This window comes from Xenopus laevis, chromosome 6S, assembly GCF_017654675.1.
Source record: "Xenopus laevis strain J_2021 chromosome 6S, Xenopus_laevis_v10.1, whole genome shotgun sequence".
NCBI classification, from domain to species: Eukaryota; Metazoa; Chordata; class Amphibia; order Anura; family Pipidae; genus Xenopus; species Xenopus laevis.
In genome coordinates this window covers 73,580,633-73,596,477 of record NC_054382.1, presented here as the reverse complement: position 1 = coordinate 73,596,477, position 15,845 = coordinate 73,580,633, and the positions used below count along the sequence as shown (strand labels likewise).

The 15,845-nt window shown below is 38.0% G+C and overlaps 1 protein-coding gene across 1 annotated transcript in view; it reads left to right on the top strand.

Annotated features, from left to right (window-relative positions):
- Positions 1–8,994: 8,994 nt before the first annotated feature.
- Positions 8,995–15,845, top strand: part of dusp22.S (dual specificity phosphatase 22 S homeolog) — a gene marked incomplete at its 5' end in the record, with an annotated part of 41,731 nt that continues 34,880 nt past the window's right edge. The window contains 1 exon segment of the mRNA NM_001091967.1: positions 8,995–9,108. Coding sequence (NP_001085436.1) covers positions 9,088–9,108 — 21 coding nt within the window.

Below are 15,845 nucleotides of genomic sequence, written 5' to 3'. Positions count from 1 at the left end.
ACATTATTTCAGAAGTCACAACCAGCAGTTCAGAGAACAGAAAGAGACATACAAACAGTGACGGACAATCACAGTTACAAACGTCTATAAACCCAGTGAGATTGAGGAATGAATGAATATTGAGAAGTTGCTTAGAATTACATTATTTCAGGAGTCAAAACCAGCAGTTCAGAGAACAGAAAGGGGCACACAGACAGTGACAGTCAATCACAATGACAGTTACACATATTTATCAATCGATTGAGAAATTAATGGATATTGAGAAGTTGCCTAGAATTACATTATTTCAGGAGTCAAAACCAGCAGTTCAGAGAACAGAAAGGGACAGACAAAAGGGACAGATAATCACAATAACAATTATACATGTCTACAAAGCCAGTGAGAATGAGAAATGAATAAATATTAAGAGCTGCATTGTTTCCAGAGTCAGAACCAGCAGTTCAGGGAACAGTAAGGGGTACACAGACAGTGACAGGCAATATAAATAACTAGTGATGAATTTGTCCTGTTTCACTGAAAAATTTAGCGAAGCTGCTAAAAAAGTTTGCGAAATGACGAACATTGGTGAAATGCATTGAAGTAAATTGTCGTCAAAAAACTTTTCCAGCACAGCAATTTTTTTGACGCATGAGAATTTTTTTGCTCCAAATGCATTAAAGTCAACAGGTGTTTTTTGGGGTGACTTTTTTTGTCACTGCAACGTTTTTGCCACAGAGAATTTTTGCAGCAGTTTCGAAAAATAATTCACCGGTTGTTGAAATGCAGAATTTTACTGTGAATCCATGGCTGGTGAAAAAATTCACTCATCACTATTTAATATGCATAAAGGTCACTGGAAGTCATGGGTGCAAGAGTGATAGATAAAGCAACTTGACGGATTTACTTTAATTACACAAAACATCAATGTACTAGATAAAAGTAATTTTATAAAACTCTACCACCAGCTGAGTCTCAGCATTGACAGGCAAATTAGTTGTCACTGGCAAAAGAAATAAGAATGACAACATATATTTTTACGCTTGAACCATCTAAATAAGCATATTTCTTTTACAGTTTCATGAGTACAAATGAGTACAACATTTTCCCTAACTCTGTACTTTATAGGGATGGAGGACTTAGACATAGTTTTAAAAAAAAAATGTAGTTTCCCATTCCCAGACCAAAAGATTTACTTTAGTTAGAGTCCGCTCAAACTTACCAGAAGCTTAAAAATGGTCAGTTGGGACAAATGGGGCTTTACTGTGGCCCTGTGTAAGAGGCACACCAGTCGTATGCTGCATTGAAATTAGACATTGTTTATAGGCAGTATTAGTCACCTATTAAAGTGATACTGACACTAAAAAACTGCTTTTTAAACAGGGCCGGAACTAGGGGTAGGCAGCGTAGGCACGTGCCTAGGGCGCTTACTCCTACCCCTAGTCAGGTCCCTTCTCTGCCGACTGCCCACTTGTTCTATTTGCGGAACTTGATCTATTTGCACACGCACGAGCGTCTTTTCGCCTAGCTTGTGCACATGCGTGCACCCAGACGGCGCAGGAACGGCTTGGCCCGGATCTGTTTTTAAAATATGAATGTTTTAGTATCTCTTTAAGCGTGAACTCCTGCAAGGCAAAGGCACTTGACTATCTATAACTGTTAGCCAGAGTTATATGCACTAGTGTTAAATTGCTCCTATATACACATATATAATCATTATCACTGACACTGTGTAAATAAATTATTGATTCACAGAACAGATAAAATGTTATTCATCATTCTGTGCATTCTTCATGTTTACGTTCATTGAGTTATGCTTTTTTGTATTAGTACTGGATAACTTGCCTGCTGTTGCGGTTTATAATAATAATAATAAATGTAGGTTTGAACATATTTCCTAAGCTCATACTTCAATTTCTGAAGGGGACCATCATTTGGAAATTTCTAAAATACTCAGAATGAATGTTTATGGTGTTAACAGGCACGACTTTGATATTGATATTCTCTGTGCTATATTGCTTTCCCCAATTCCTGTAAGCGCCCCCTCAAACTGCACATGCAAAACCACCGTTGGCTCATGTGACAAATAAGACTGCAGTTGATTAACATAGACTTATAAGGAGTCCTGCTTATGGAAATATAATTTTGCTAGAAACATTATGACCCGGAAAAAAATTAATTGAGAAAACATGATCATTTACAAAGCACAGAGAGTGAACAGTATATAAAATACAATAAAACAGTATACAAAAATACAATATCTTATACAAACAATGTATCACATTATGTGCCGGTGATATCTAGGTTTAAACGCAGCTCAGTCAATGCAAAAAAAAACACATAGTTACATAATAAGATCGGGTTGATCTCATCCAAGCCCATCTTAAAGGAGAAGGAAAGTCTGTTTGCACTTGGGTGTGCCAAATGTTAGGCACCCCCAAGTGATTTTATTGACTTACCTGAAACCGCAGGGCGGTGCTCCTATCGGCAGAAAACTGCACTGGCCCGGGGTTTTTCTAGCGGGCACCCTGGAGAGATCTTTTTCCAGCTTCTTCTTTCTTCAAATTTCCCTGGGCAAATGCATGCACAGTAGAACGAAATAGCCGTCTTCTTAGTTAAAGTTCGGCTTTTCGTTCTACTGTGCATGTGCAACCGCGCGAAGTCAGAGGAAGAAGATCGCTCCGTGGTTCTCACTGGTATAACCCCAGGCTAGTGCAGTTTTCTGCCGATAGGAGCACCAGATAAGTCAGTACAATCACTTGGGGGTGCCTAACATTTGGCACCCCCAAGTGCACGAAAATTTTCCGTCTTCTTTAAAAGCATTAACAGAATCATTTTCTTCTAGTCTGAAGGGGTGGCCTCTGGTAAATGCGGTGATCCTCTTTTCGGGTAAAAGGTCCCCTGCTATTTGTCTATATTGTCCTCTAATGTACTTGTAAAGTGTAATCATTAGGGATGCACTGAATCCACTATTTTGTAATCGGCTGAACCCCCGAACCGAATCCTAATTTGCATATGCAAATTAGGAGTGAGAAGGGAAAACATTTTTTATTTCCTTGTTGTGTCACAAAAAGTCACGTGATTTCCCTCCCCACCCCTAATTTGCATATGCAAATTAGGATTCAGATTTGGTTCGGCTGGGCAGAAGGATTCGGCCGAATCAGAATCCTGCTGGAAACGGCCGAATTCCGAACCGAATCCTGGATTCGGTGCATCCCTAGTAATCATGTCACCTCTCGAGTGTCTTTTTTCCAGAGGAAACAACGCCAGCCATGGCATTCTAAACCACACTGCTGAACAAAAATTAAAACCAAGGTAAACCAAGGGGAAATTTAAAATTGCTCTTATCATGAGGGTGACACATGATGATATATACCATTTAATATAAATTTGGGCAGAAATGTTTAATTCTTTTATAAAATTACATTTTTATTAGAGCATCCCAAAGGTCTTATCTGGTCTGGGTTTCAAAATGAAGGTTGAAGTGACCTAATAATCTTTTCACAGCTCTATCATGCAAGGAAAATATGTTGTAGGTCCCTTTAAGACCTGTAGAGCTGTGTTCCCACAAAATGAGATTTGACTGGTATCCTGCAGGGCAAAGTGTCACTAGCACTACTGAATAATCTGGAACTAGGCCCAGATTTGTGGCGAGGCCAAAAAGGCCTGGGCCTAGGGCAGCAAATCTGTAGGCTCAGCATGCCCCTTAAACTCCTATAAACTCCCATAAACCCCCATAAACTTGAAACCCCCCAAAAAAATGCCCAATCAAAATTTATTCAAAAATTCTAATTTTTTAAATTCGGGTGAATAGGATTGACCTGCAAACTTAAAATTGATTGTATGAGGTCCCCCATAGGCTAAAACACAAATTCGGCAGGTTTTAGATGCGAATAGTCGAATTTGAATTCTTAAAGGCAGAGTACATAATAAATTTTTTAAACTCAAATCAAATTTGGACTATTCCCTACTCGAATTACACTAAAATCAACTCGAATTCGAATTTGAAAATTTTAATTTTCAATTAAAACCTTTGATAAATCTTAAAATCCTATAGAAATGAACCAAGAGCAGTAAAATGTTCCATTTGGACCCTAGGTCCTATATTTCTAAAAAGCACAAAAAATGTGTGAGGTAAAAACCATGAAAACGTCGCCAAGGCAAAACTTTGCCAAGTAAAAGATGTCGAGGTCCTATAAAAGTCGCAGCACTGACCTTATTGGACTTTTAGAAGTTTTTCTGAACTTTATCTGCTAGAAATTGTCTGAAAGACTCACATTTGGTTTTTGAGTTATTTATATTTTGTGTGCATTGTTCAGTGCTTTTTTTTTCATTTGTACTCTTTATATTTGGATCTATTAATGAATTCAATGATAATCGTGGTTTTAGAGTTTATGAGCTTAGTCGTGGTTTCAAAAACCTCTAAAACCACTAAAATCCGACCTTCAATAAATTTAGTTTTTTATTACTTTTAAAGGAACAGTTCTGTGTGAAAATAAAAACTGGGTAAATAGATAGGCTGTGCAAAATAAAAATGTTTCTGAAATAGTTAGTTAGCCAGAAATGTAATGTTAGTGACTTGAAAGAGGGCCACATGGGACATAACTGTTCAGTGAGTTTGCAATTGATCCCCAGCATGCAGCTCAGATTCAAAAGCAAACATGTTATGACTCATGTGCCCCCCCCCCTCAAATCACTTATTGGTTACTGCCTGGTTACCAATCAGTGGAAACCAAGCAGTATTGTTCAGTAGTGTTCTGGCTATTATGTTACATGTCCAGTCAATCCAGCCTTTATACATTACATTTTTGGCTAACTAACCATATTAGAAACATTTTTAATTTTGCACAGCCTATCTATTTACCCAGTTTTTATTTTTACACTGAAAACTTCCTTTAAGGATAAGAACCTGAATTTGAATATCAATTTACAAATTAGGAAAAATTGTTCCTTCTGTTTGTTCAATGAAATTCCCCAGATCTCCCCTTCAGCAGATGCATTCAAATGTTTCACAGACATGTTTTTGGTTTGATGGTCCCAAAGGAATGTTTGAACTGAACTGAAGTCCAGGTGTTTTTGTGATGAGCAGTGGGTAAGTGACAATACAAAACGTGCAAATTGGTTTCCGTTCACTAACAGACCAAATATTGTAGTAAATGTTTAAGACATCTGTAACTCTGAATAATAAAACTCTGAATAATATTTAGAATGCTGATAATATAGACCTTGCCAATGGTGGATTGAGATATTGTAACAGTTCACTAATTAGTACACTTGAGAAAATGAGAGGGGTGCTATAAAAGAAACAGTAACACCAAAGTGTTTTAAAGGAATTACAGTATAATGAAGTGGTGGCCTATATGGATTAAAACTGGCGTGTTTGCTTCAGAATCACTATTATAATGTATATTAACAAGCTGCTTTGTATCCATGGGGGCAGCCATTCAAGCACAGAATACACAGTAGATAACGGATAGGTTCTTAAAGGGGTTGTTCACCTTCCAAACACTTTTTTTCAGTTCAGTTGTTTTCGGATTGTTCACCATAAACAAAGACTTTTTTCAATTGTTTTCCATCTTTTATTTTTTACCGTTCTCCCAAAATGTAAGTTTAAAGTTTAATGTTCGTGTCTCTAGTGTTTCAGTCTGGTAGTTCAGTGATCCAAGAGCATTCGGAAATGTTGCAGTTTGCTACATTTAGTCAATACAATTAGTTGATACATTTCTCAGCAGTATCTGTGGAATATTAGCAACTATTGTATCAATTCTAAAAGCTGTTCAGCAGGGACAAAGAAAGCAAACGTATCAACTAAATCAATCAATTTAAAACAGTTAAAGAGTTGGCAACCCCCCTTACAGAGCTGCTTTAGAAGGTGAAAAATTAAATGTTACACTTCAGTTTAGAAAAACCACAAATCGAAAATAGAAAGTAAATGGAAAAAAGTCTTTATTTTTGGTGAACTATTTAAAATCCCTGAGTTTCATTAAAGGCTGCTGTTAGAATGGATACAATAGTTGCTAATAGTCAACAGATAATGTTGAGAAATGTATCAACTAAATGTAGCAAATTGTAACAGTTCAGAATGCTCCTGGTGTATTGAGCACCAGAGACAGGAACATTAAACTTTAAACTTAAATTCCTTTAAATGTAAGTGACAACCATAGCTAAAGCAATCATAGGAAGAGAAGCAATGACGTATAGACCCATTGCCTAAAATTCACTGAGCCACCTACAGCAGTCCAAACTGTTCACTATGATTGTGGATCTGAAGTGCCCAGCTACATACAAGAAGAAACATGTAAATTCCCACAGTATTGAAAAGGACTAACACAGTGTTCAAGCTTCTCCACTGTAATAAACAGAGCCTACTGTACCCCTGTAAAAATACAAAGTCCAGGGTGTCTCAACTATATAGATACAAAACACTACATTTTCCCAGCAGTACAAATGCAGATACCAGTGCTATCTAATAAGTACAAATACAGATACCCACAGGGCTTTAGTAATACATCAAAGGTGACCCAACATGCTCCATCAGTAGAAACTCAAACTGTTCTTTACAAACATGGGTAGTGAGTCAGTGAAAGAATTTATGCTGTATTTTATATAACTGGACTGAAATTATGGATATAGCTGAAGTGGCTGCAGCTGCAGTAGACCCCATGTGGAAAAAAAGATTTGTCATTTAACCACAGAGTAAGAAAATCTGTAGAGAGAAGGGACCTTTTCATAATGCAGCATGCAGGCAAAGATATATATGGGTGGTTAAACTCAGTGGGATTTATAAACTATATAATACACAAGAGCCATGAATATCCTGTAAATTGTATCCTTATAAAGGATGAGTTCTGATGTCATCAGTTTTAAACTGTGAGTTCTGATGTCATTTCTGTCACATGACTCAGAAACTTGCGTATTATAATAAATAAAGTACCCCCTGTAGCAAAATATGAAGATATTAGAAGTTACCTCGGCGTTCCATGACCTGTATAAAAACATTCGGCCTTCAGCCTCGTGTTTTTATATGGTCATGAAACTCCTCGGTAACTTATATTTTACAAGAGGGGGTACTTTATTCACTATATATTTTATATTAGGGCAAGTACACCCTTCTTGGTGTGTTTTGCAGAGGGAAGGAATATTTACAGTGGAAGAACTTAAATTCGATATTTTTATATTTGGGTATGGACAATGGGTGACCAATTTAAAGTGTGAAGTGTGCGGTGACTACAAAGTGACTTTTACAAAAAGGATGCAACAGAAGATAAGCTCTCTATTTTACAGAACGTAACAAAACAGAAGAGGTGGCAAGTTGTGTCACGGGGAAAACAGTGTGATCCAATTGTTGTGTTTGCTTTAAATCATAAACAGCAGATGTTTTTGTTTGGGGAACTATGGAATAAAGGGTGAAAAATGAAGCCATGCCTACCATTAAAAGCCACACCCACTTTTAATGCCCCATACAGGGCTGGATTTGTGGAGAGGCCACCAAGGCTAATGAAGGTGAATTGCCCTTTAAGTTGTGAGTCTAACTTTTCCCAAGAGACCTGTTATCTTATATTGTTCAAGTTACATATTTGCTTATCTCAAAATTGTTACAAAAGTATCTTATCTGCAGCTGTTCTGAGCTCTCTGCCAAAAGCCTATTAAGTTAGAAACATTGTTTCTTTTTCTGGCTGTTCGTGCAGAGAAAATCGGGACATTCCAGTACAAACAAGGGACTTCGGGTTGAGCTGTCGAAAGAGGGACTGTCCCTTTGACTTTTTTTTTCTTCCTTCCTTTCTCTCTTCTTTCACACACCTCTGCTCTGTTTCTTTCTTGCCATCATCCCCCAATAACCTTTATTTCTGCTTTTCCATCTACTCTTCCATTCATTTCCTCTTCCATTATATTTTTCCAGCTGGTCTCTTTCACTGACAAGACCACAAAGTAGGAAGAAGCTAAAAGCAAGAACAGTGTCGGACTGGGAAGGCGGAACACCGGGAAAACACCCGGTGGGCCCCGCCAGCCCAGATCCACTACTTGGGCGGCGCGACCCCACTGTGTCGGGGGTTGCGATAGAATAAAAGATCTGCGCATGTGCACAAAGGTAGCGCTGCGCACGTGCGCACAAACACGACACCCACTGAAGCACAATGAAGCACGCCGGAGCGGCTGCGGGGGCCGGAGCAGGGCCCTGGGGCAGTAGCCTCCGTGGGCCCCAAGCCCCCCAGTCCGACCCTGAGCAAGAGGGGGAACAGTGCAGTCAGGCCCAGACCGGCAATCTGTGGATTCTAGCAAATGCCAGACGCACCACTGCCATCATTGTTTATGTAATAAAGCTTTTTAAAAATAAAAGTTTGCTTTGGGGTAAAAATTTAGGAGGGGTTCAGTTCAGTTCTGATGCCTATGTATGGATAAAATCTTATTATGGGAAACTGAGCGCATGCCCTTGCAGTAACAATAAAAGTAGGTATAAAATTATAGGGGGGTAGGGGTGCCACCCGGCTGGTATTTTACCAAAATGATGGTTGATTCCAGTGTTAGTAATAGGTTATAAAAGATAAATATATAGGAAGGCCGGTATTCCTTTCCAGAAAAGGTGGCACTGGCAACCCTATAGGGTTTTAATAATATTGAAAAAAACCGCAAAAATGTATTTTGACAAAAATGTACTTCTATAATTAAGACTTTTTTTAGGACAACTTTTTCTTTAAAATCTGTTTGTGAATCCGCCGCTGGACTTCGAAACGGCTGGAGCTTTAGTGAATGAGCTTGCGTAGGCGTGGCGCAAACAGCGCCCAGCAGGTGCCAGTAATGAGTCTGAACGTGACTTGGGGCTGGAGCCAGTAAAAAAGAAGTCGCTAGGGGAGGAGGGAGGGATTGCAGTCGTAGAGCAAGGCGGATCCTGTAGAAACAGAAAAGCGACTCCAGCTGTTCCTAACTGGTACCAGGAAGCGTCACTATCTTATCCCAAGAACACGCACAAACATATATTTGGCGTTCCCCGGAGCTAGGCGCAAGCACTCAGCGTATAAACTGTGTTGTGTGCATTGAGGCGACATTAAAGCAGTGTCATTAGCAGCTTTGCTTCCTGTGGTGCCTGGAAGAGCGAACAAGCCGCACGCAGCAATGGGCAATGGAATGAACAAGGTAACCCGCGTGCTTATATAGACTTCTCTGACTTTACTATTGCTCGAACTAAAATCCATACACTGAACCGCACTACACCTACATAAACGATGCTTCCGCCTGGTTCGCAGATTCCAGTGCGTCTGTGTGGAGGTTTATCTTTGCCACTCCGTGCTGCCCCTGCTTTGCATATTCTCTCATGCAGCGAGTGACACCCTTGTCTGGACAAAGCAGCAACTCTTCAAAGTAACCAGCAACTCCCAGTAGCCACTCAGAGTTGCCCAATAAAGGAAATGATCCAGAGCAGCCATAATTTGCTTTGGTCAGGGTTGTCGGCTCTAATTTTCAAAACCAGCCCAAAACTAGCCCAGAGGCACTTCAAAAGTAGCCTAAAAAATCACAATATGAGCAGAGAAAAAAGTCTAAAAAATAAATGAATATATATATATATATATATATATATATATATATATATATATATATATATATATATATATATATATATTTTTACATTTTTCAGTTTCACAAATTTTTACATGAAGCAAAATGGGACAGATCCACCTGTCACCAGGGGCTTAACTGCAGAGGGGGCCCAGGAGGTATAGGGCCCCATAAGGCCCTAATTCATAAGGCCCATAATTTGTTATGCCAGAAGTTATTTAACCTGCACAAAGTAAACAATCTTTCTGCCTTTTTATCAATTTTTTGTACTTGTTATGTGTTTGGTCCCTGATGAAGACCACTATTGTGGTCAAAAGACGTTGGACGATGTGCCAATATGTAAGTGTTTGATATAATAAATGTTGGCTTTTTATCTAGACTAGGTGTGCAATCCTTTTATTCTCTTTGTACTAAATTTTTAAGAGGCTCTATTTGGGCGACCTCCATAGGATGGGCACCTCAGCATTCATTCTTTTGGGTGGGCGCCTTCCAAATTATAGTTTGTTGCCCCAAAATTGTTAGAAATCGAGGAAAGTCACTGGAAAATGTGAAAATGCCTCAGAGGGATGGGAGACTGGGGTAGGGAGCCCAAAATCTGGTAACTCCCGTCTTCTACACAAGGCAGTCCAATTGCATGCTGGGTATTGTAGTCTTACATTAAACTTGGCAGTTGGCAAATTGTTAAACTACATTACCCAACATGCATTGGGAGATGCAGGCTTGGCACATTAGGGCAAGAAAAAACTTTGGCTGGTTTCCAAAGTAGAAATCAGCCAAAGGCCCAAAAAGTAACCCAAATACATTCCATGTAGTAGTTTGTACTTTCAAACAAATTAGTAGCCCAATTTGGCTGGAAACCCGCCAACCTGGCAACCCTGGCTTTGGTACTTATGAAGAGATGAGATAGCAGCATCGTATTTAACACAACCGGTCATGTTTCTATACAGTCACTATGGCAGGGGTGTGATAGAGGAAGTACCAGGGATACTAACTTCCAACCTTAACCCACAATGAACAAGATTTTTTTTTTAAATTAAGTTTTGTTTACAATTTTTCACATGGGAAAATTTTCTTTCATTTATATTATATAGTGGGCAGACATTTATAGTGCCACATATAATTCACTCCAATAATATATATGTGTGCCAGCAAAAACAAAGGACTTTGCTGGAAGATTTCTATGTATTCCGTGGAACATCAGCAGTTAGATTTTACTGCTCAAGCACAGTATGGTTAATGAAAGCAAATACAGTCAGGTCCATAAATATTTGGACAGAGACAACTTTTTTTCTAATTTTGGTTCTGTACATTACCACAATGAATTTTAAATGAAACAACTCCGATGCAGTTGAACTGCAGACTTTCAGCTTTAATTCAGTGGGTTGAACAGACCACCGATTGTGTTAAAAAAGGCTTTAGTTTCTCACATTTTTATGTAATCACTTCATTTCAGGGGCTCAAAAGAAATTGACTCAAAGGCTATTTCATGGGCAGGTGTGGGCAATACCTTCGTTATGTCATTATCAATTAAGCGAAAAAAAAAGCCCTGGAGTTGATTTGAGGGGGGTGCTTGTATGTGCAAGATTTTGCTGTGAATAGACAACATGCGGTCAAAGGAGCTCTCCATGCAGGTGAAACAAGCCATCCTCAAGCTACAAAAACAGAAAAAACCCATCTGAGAAATTGCTAAAAAATATATGCAAAATCTACAGTTTGGTATATCCTGAGAAATAAAAAAAAGAAAGCACTGGTGAACTCAGCAACACAAAAAGACCTGGACATTCACGGAAGACAACAGTGGTATATGATCACAGAATCATTTCCATGTTGAAGAGAAACCCCTTCACAACAGTCAGACAAGTGAACAACACTATCCAGGGGGTAGACGTATCAATATCCAAGTCTACCAAGACTGCATGAAAGTAAATACAGTGGGTCCACTGCAAGGTGCAAGCCACTCATAAGCATCAAGAATAGAAAGGCTAGATTGGACTTTGCTAAAAAAAAACATCTAAAAAAGCCAGCACAGTTCTGGATCAACCTCTACCAGAATATTGGTAAGAAAAAAGTATGGAGAAGGCATGGAACAGCTCATGATCCAAAGCATACCACATCATCTATAAAACATGGCGGTGGCAGTGTGATGGCTTGGGCGTGCATGATTGCCAGTGGCATTAGAGTTTATCGATGATGTGACACAGGACAGAAGCAGCCAAATGAATTCTGAGGTGTTCAGAGACATACTGTCTGCACATTTTTTTTCAGGCCCCCAAAATGTCTAGAGATTGACCTGTTTTACCAATATTTATTGAAATTGTATATGAATTAGAGCATCAAGGGGCCCCTATACTTTCCTTTTCCCCCTGCAGGGCCTGCTTCCTCTGTAGTTACACCACTGGTCACGAGTTACATAGCTTGAACCAATCATTGCCATATGAGTATCCACATGCACCAGATTAGAATGTATGACTCTTACCTCCATGGCAACTTTACCATCTTCTCTCACTGTTGATCATGCAAACCCTTCTCTATTACTATGGTCTCTTCTTTTCAAAAGAAAATCCAAAGTATTAGGTAGCTGGCCTTGTCTGGAATTATCCTAAAGGTATCAGAAAGGCTGAACTCAGGCGTGGAAGACATGGAAGGTAGGCACATTGCCTGTTACTCATGGGATGACATAATCTTCCCACGTCAGTGGGCATCAACTGAATGGATCCACTATTGGGACGTTGCATGAGGCCCATTGGTGCAGTTCTCTTTTTTTTTTTTTTTTTCTTTTTTTTTTGCAAGGAAATTTGGGATTTCTGTAAGCTTTCTGTGTTTAAAGGACCAGTAACATGAAAAAATGAAATTGTTTTAAAGTAAAAAAAAATATAGTGCAGTGTTGTCCTGCACTAGTAAAACTGCTGTATTTGCTTCAGTAACGCTACTACTGTTGATATAAATAAGCTGCTGTGCAGCAATGGGGGCAACCATTCAGGTTACACAGCAGATAGCAGTGTAACAGTGTCTGTGGTTAAATACTTCTAATATATACAAGTTTCCTGCATCTCTCTGAAGTAATTTTCAAATAAATATAATTACTTTATATAGTAAATGTTTCTCTATTGTCTCGACAGTAAATATGAATGAAGTTGGTTATGTAATATGAAAAGAATGCTGGTGCTTTTAGGAGCACACTTAGGGCATATAAAGTTCTGTGAAAAATAAAAATTGTTAAAAATATACCACCCATCTTATCTAATCACTGTGTAAAAACGAGCACTTATAAAGGTGTGTGTTAATTTTAGGTGTACACAAAGGCCAATGTAAAATTTGGACAGAAAAAGGCACGGTTGCATGAAAAATGCAACCTCACTTCACTTGGGTTATGCCAAATGCATATATTTTAATAATACAGTTAATTATGTCATATAAACTGTTTATAAATTCTTAATAAATAATTACACATATAAGATCCCTTATACAGAAAGCATTGATTTGAGAAGGCCATCTCCAATGTCAATTTTAATAAAATAATTCCAATATTTATAATTTATTTGCTTTTTCGTGTAATGATAAAATATTTATATGTACTTTATGTGTGCCACTGGCCAGTATTTCTACAATTGAAAAGGTGGCAACCCTAATGGTAACTAAGCTGCATACATCCATTTCTGTGGTAAAATATTCCTATTGTGTTTATTTCAACGTTTAATTGATTTTTTGGCAGAAAGGTATGATAATCTAAATTACGGAACAATGCCTTATCTGCACCAAAAGCATTCTAGATAATAGGGCCAATACCCATACCTACTAATTTTTTTTAATGGATGGTAACATGTCCATGTCCATTTTACAACATTTGGCAAGTGATGAAAGTTTGAACACATTTCTGTGTTATTACTGTTTGAATGTGAAATGCCTTTTAAGCTATGAGTCTTGGTTCTTATCTTATCTGGGCTCTCTGCCAAGAGCCTACTAAGTTAGAAACTTTGTATCTTTTTCTGGCTGTTCAGTGCAGGAGATGAAAGAGAAACTGGTGACATATCCATACAAATCCGGGGGAGGTATGTATTAGGATGACTTAACTTGACTTAGTAAGTGTCCACAAAATGACGCCTGTCTTCTTGCTGTGACTGTGTACTTCTAAGTCTGAAGGAAACAAGATTTAAATAATTTATATTGTGTAAAAAAAAAAAAAAAAATTTGTTTTGCTCAACATCATAAAAAGGATTTGGAACTATTTCTTAGGATGAAAGGTCCCCTTTAAGTATAGAAGTTTTTGTAAGAAAATACCAACTCCAAAGACATAAAGAGACAAAAAACATAACTGCCTTTCTGTCTGACATTGCCAGCTGTGGTTAAGGCTTGAATTAGAAAAGAGTGTCTCCAAAATTGCCTGTGTGCCACTCCCTCTATCTGCAGACCTTTTGTACCAGAGAGCTCTGAAGTGTACTTTTTATAATTTTATTACTGTGTTTAACTCCAAATAATTCAATTGACTAGCTCTGATCTTAAAATATTCCTTTAATCTATGGGCCTATTTACAAACATTCAAAGTTATTTTTTTCTTTAAAAACCTCTAAAAATTTGTTTTTTTTTCTATATTTCTTTAAAACTCAAATTTGAGATTTACTAAGTGTAAAAACAACAAAAACTCTAATACAGCAATTCACTAGATTGTTGATGTCCTGTAAAAGTCAGTGTGCCGCGTTGATCCTATTGGACCATCTTTAATCAATTCAGACATTTAGAGGTTTTCAGATTTTTTGGTTATAATGGAGTCAATGGGAGATAGCCTTTCTGCAATTCAGATCTTTCTGGATAACAGGTTTCTGGATAATGGATCTCATACCTGTACTAAGGTTTTGCAGCATTCTGGTTCATTGCAGTATTCTTGGGTTGAATTCTGACAAGTATTCAGTGTGTGGCGCTTGCGTCTTCAGCCAGCGTTTCTGTTGATTTCCCGGTTCCCGAGCATCAATGCTTGCCACTGGTTACTAGGGACATGTATCTTTTAATTTTTTTTAATGTTTACATGATTTTCTCATAAAATAAGGTATGTAAATCCAAATTACGGAAAGATCCCTTATCCGGAAACCCCCCAGGTCCTCAGCATTCTGGATATTGGGTCCCATGCCTGTAGACCGTTCTAGCTTTACTGATGGTTACTTCTTATTACTCTTACAAACAGCAATTTTTCCCAGGCAGCTCTCTGACTGTGAAATGTCCATTGGGACAATATCCTGTAGATTTGTGTTTCAAAGATAAGTAAACCTTAAAAATAAATGTAAAATTGATGAGGGTACTATTCTAAGCACTTTTGCATTGTACATTCATTATTCAGTTGCCGTCTTTAAAACACGTGTTCTGTTGTGTGTTTGTAATGAACTGTGGACTTCGTTATAGTTTGTCTGTTTCATCTTTCTTCTTGGTTGAGAAAGGTTCCAGTAATGTATCAACTATGGAGTTCATCATCATTTATTTCTACAACACTAGTAAGTTCCTCAGAATGATTACTTACAAACGGGAACCTTACAATAATTAAACAAACAAGGGTTAAAGGATAAAAACCAGACTGGAGAGTCTCGTCGCAAGAACAATTTTTTAAAAGTGTCTCTTTTTAAATGATCAGCTGGCATTTTTGATACGGATTTTTGATTTCATGCAGCAAGATTACCATTGTTGGGGTTCAGAATGCATTGAGAATCTAATTTATTAAACAGACATATTTCAACTGAACTGACAAATAGCAGGGGACCTTTTTACCCATAAAGTGGATCACCGTACCAGAGGCCACCCCTTCAGACTAGAAGAAAAGAACTTTCATTTGAAGCAATGTAGGGGGTTCTTCACAGTCAGGACAGTGAGGTTGTGGAATGCACTGCCAGGTGATGTGATGGCTGATTCAGTTAATGCCTTTAAGAATGGCTTGGATGATTTTTTGGACAGACATAATATCAAAGGCTGTTGTGATACTAAACTCTATAGTTAATATAGGTATGGGTATATAGAATTTGTGTGAAAGTAGGGAGGGGTGTGTGTATGGATGCTGGGTTTTCATTTGGAGGGGTTGAACTTGATGGACTTTGTCTTTTTTCAACCCAATTTAACTATGTAACTATGTAAATGTAACAAGGATGCTGATATAAATATTTTGTTTCTGCTGTGATAAATTGGTAAATATTTCATAAGGAGTATTTAGTCCATTAGCCTTTCAGCAGATAAGTTTGAATACCATTTATGGTTTTCGTTCTCCTACTCCTAGAAACATATTATAGAGATATAAACAGCACTGAAACATTAGTATTTGTAAAATGTGGCATATTCATTGC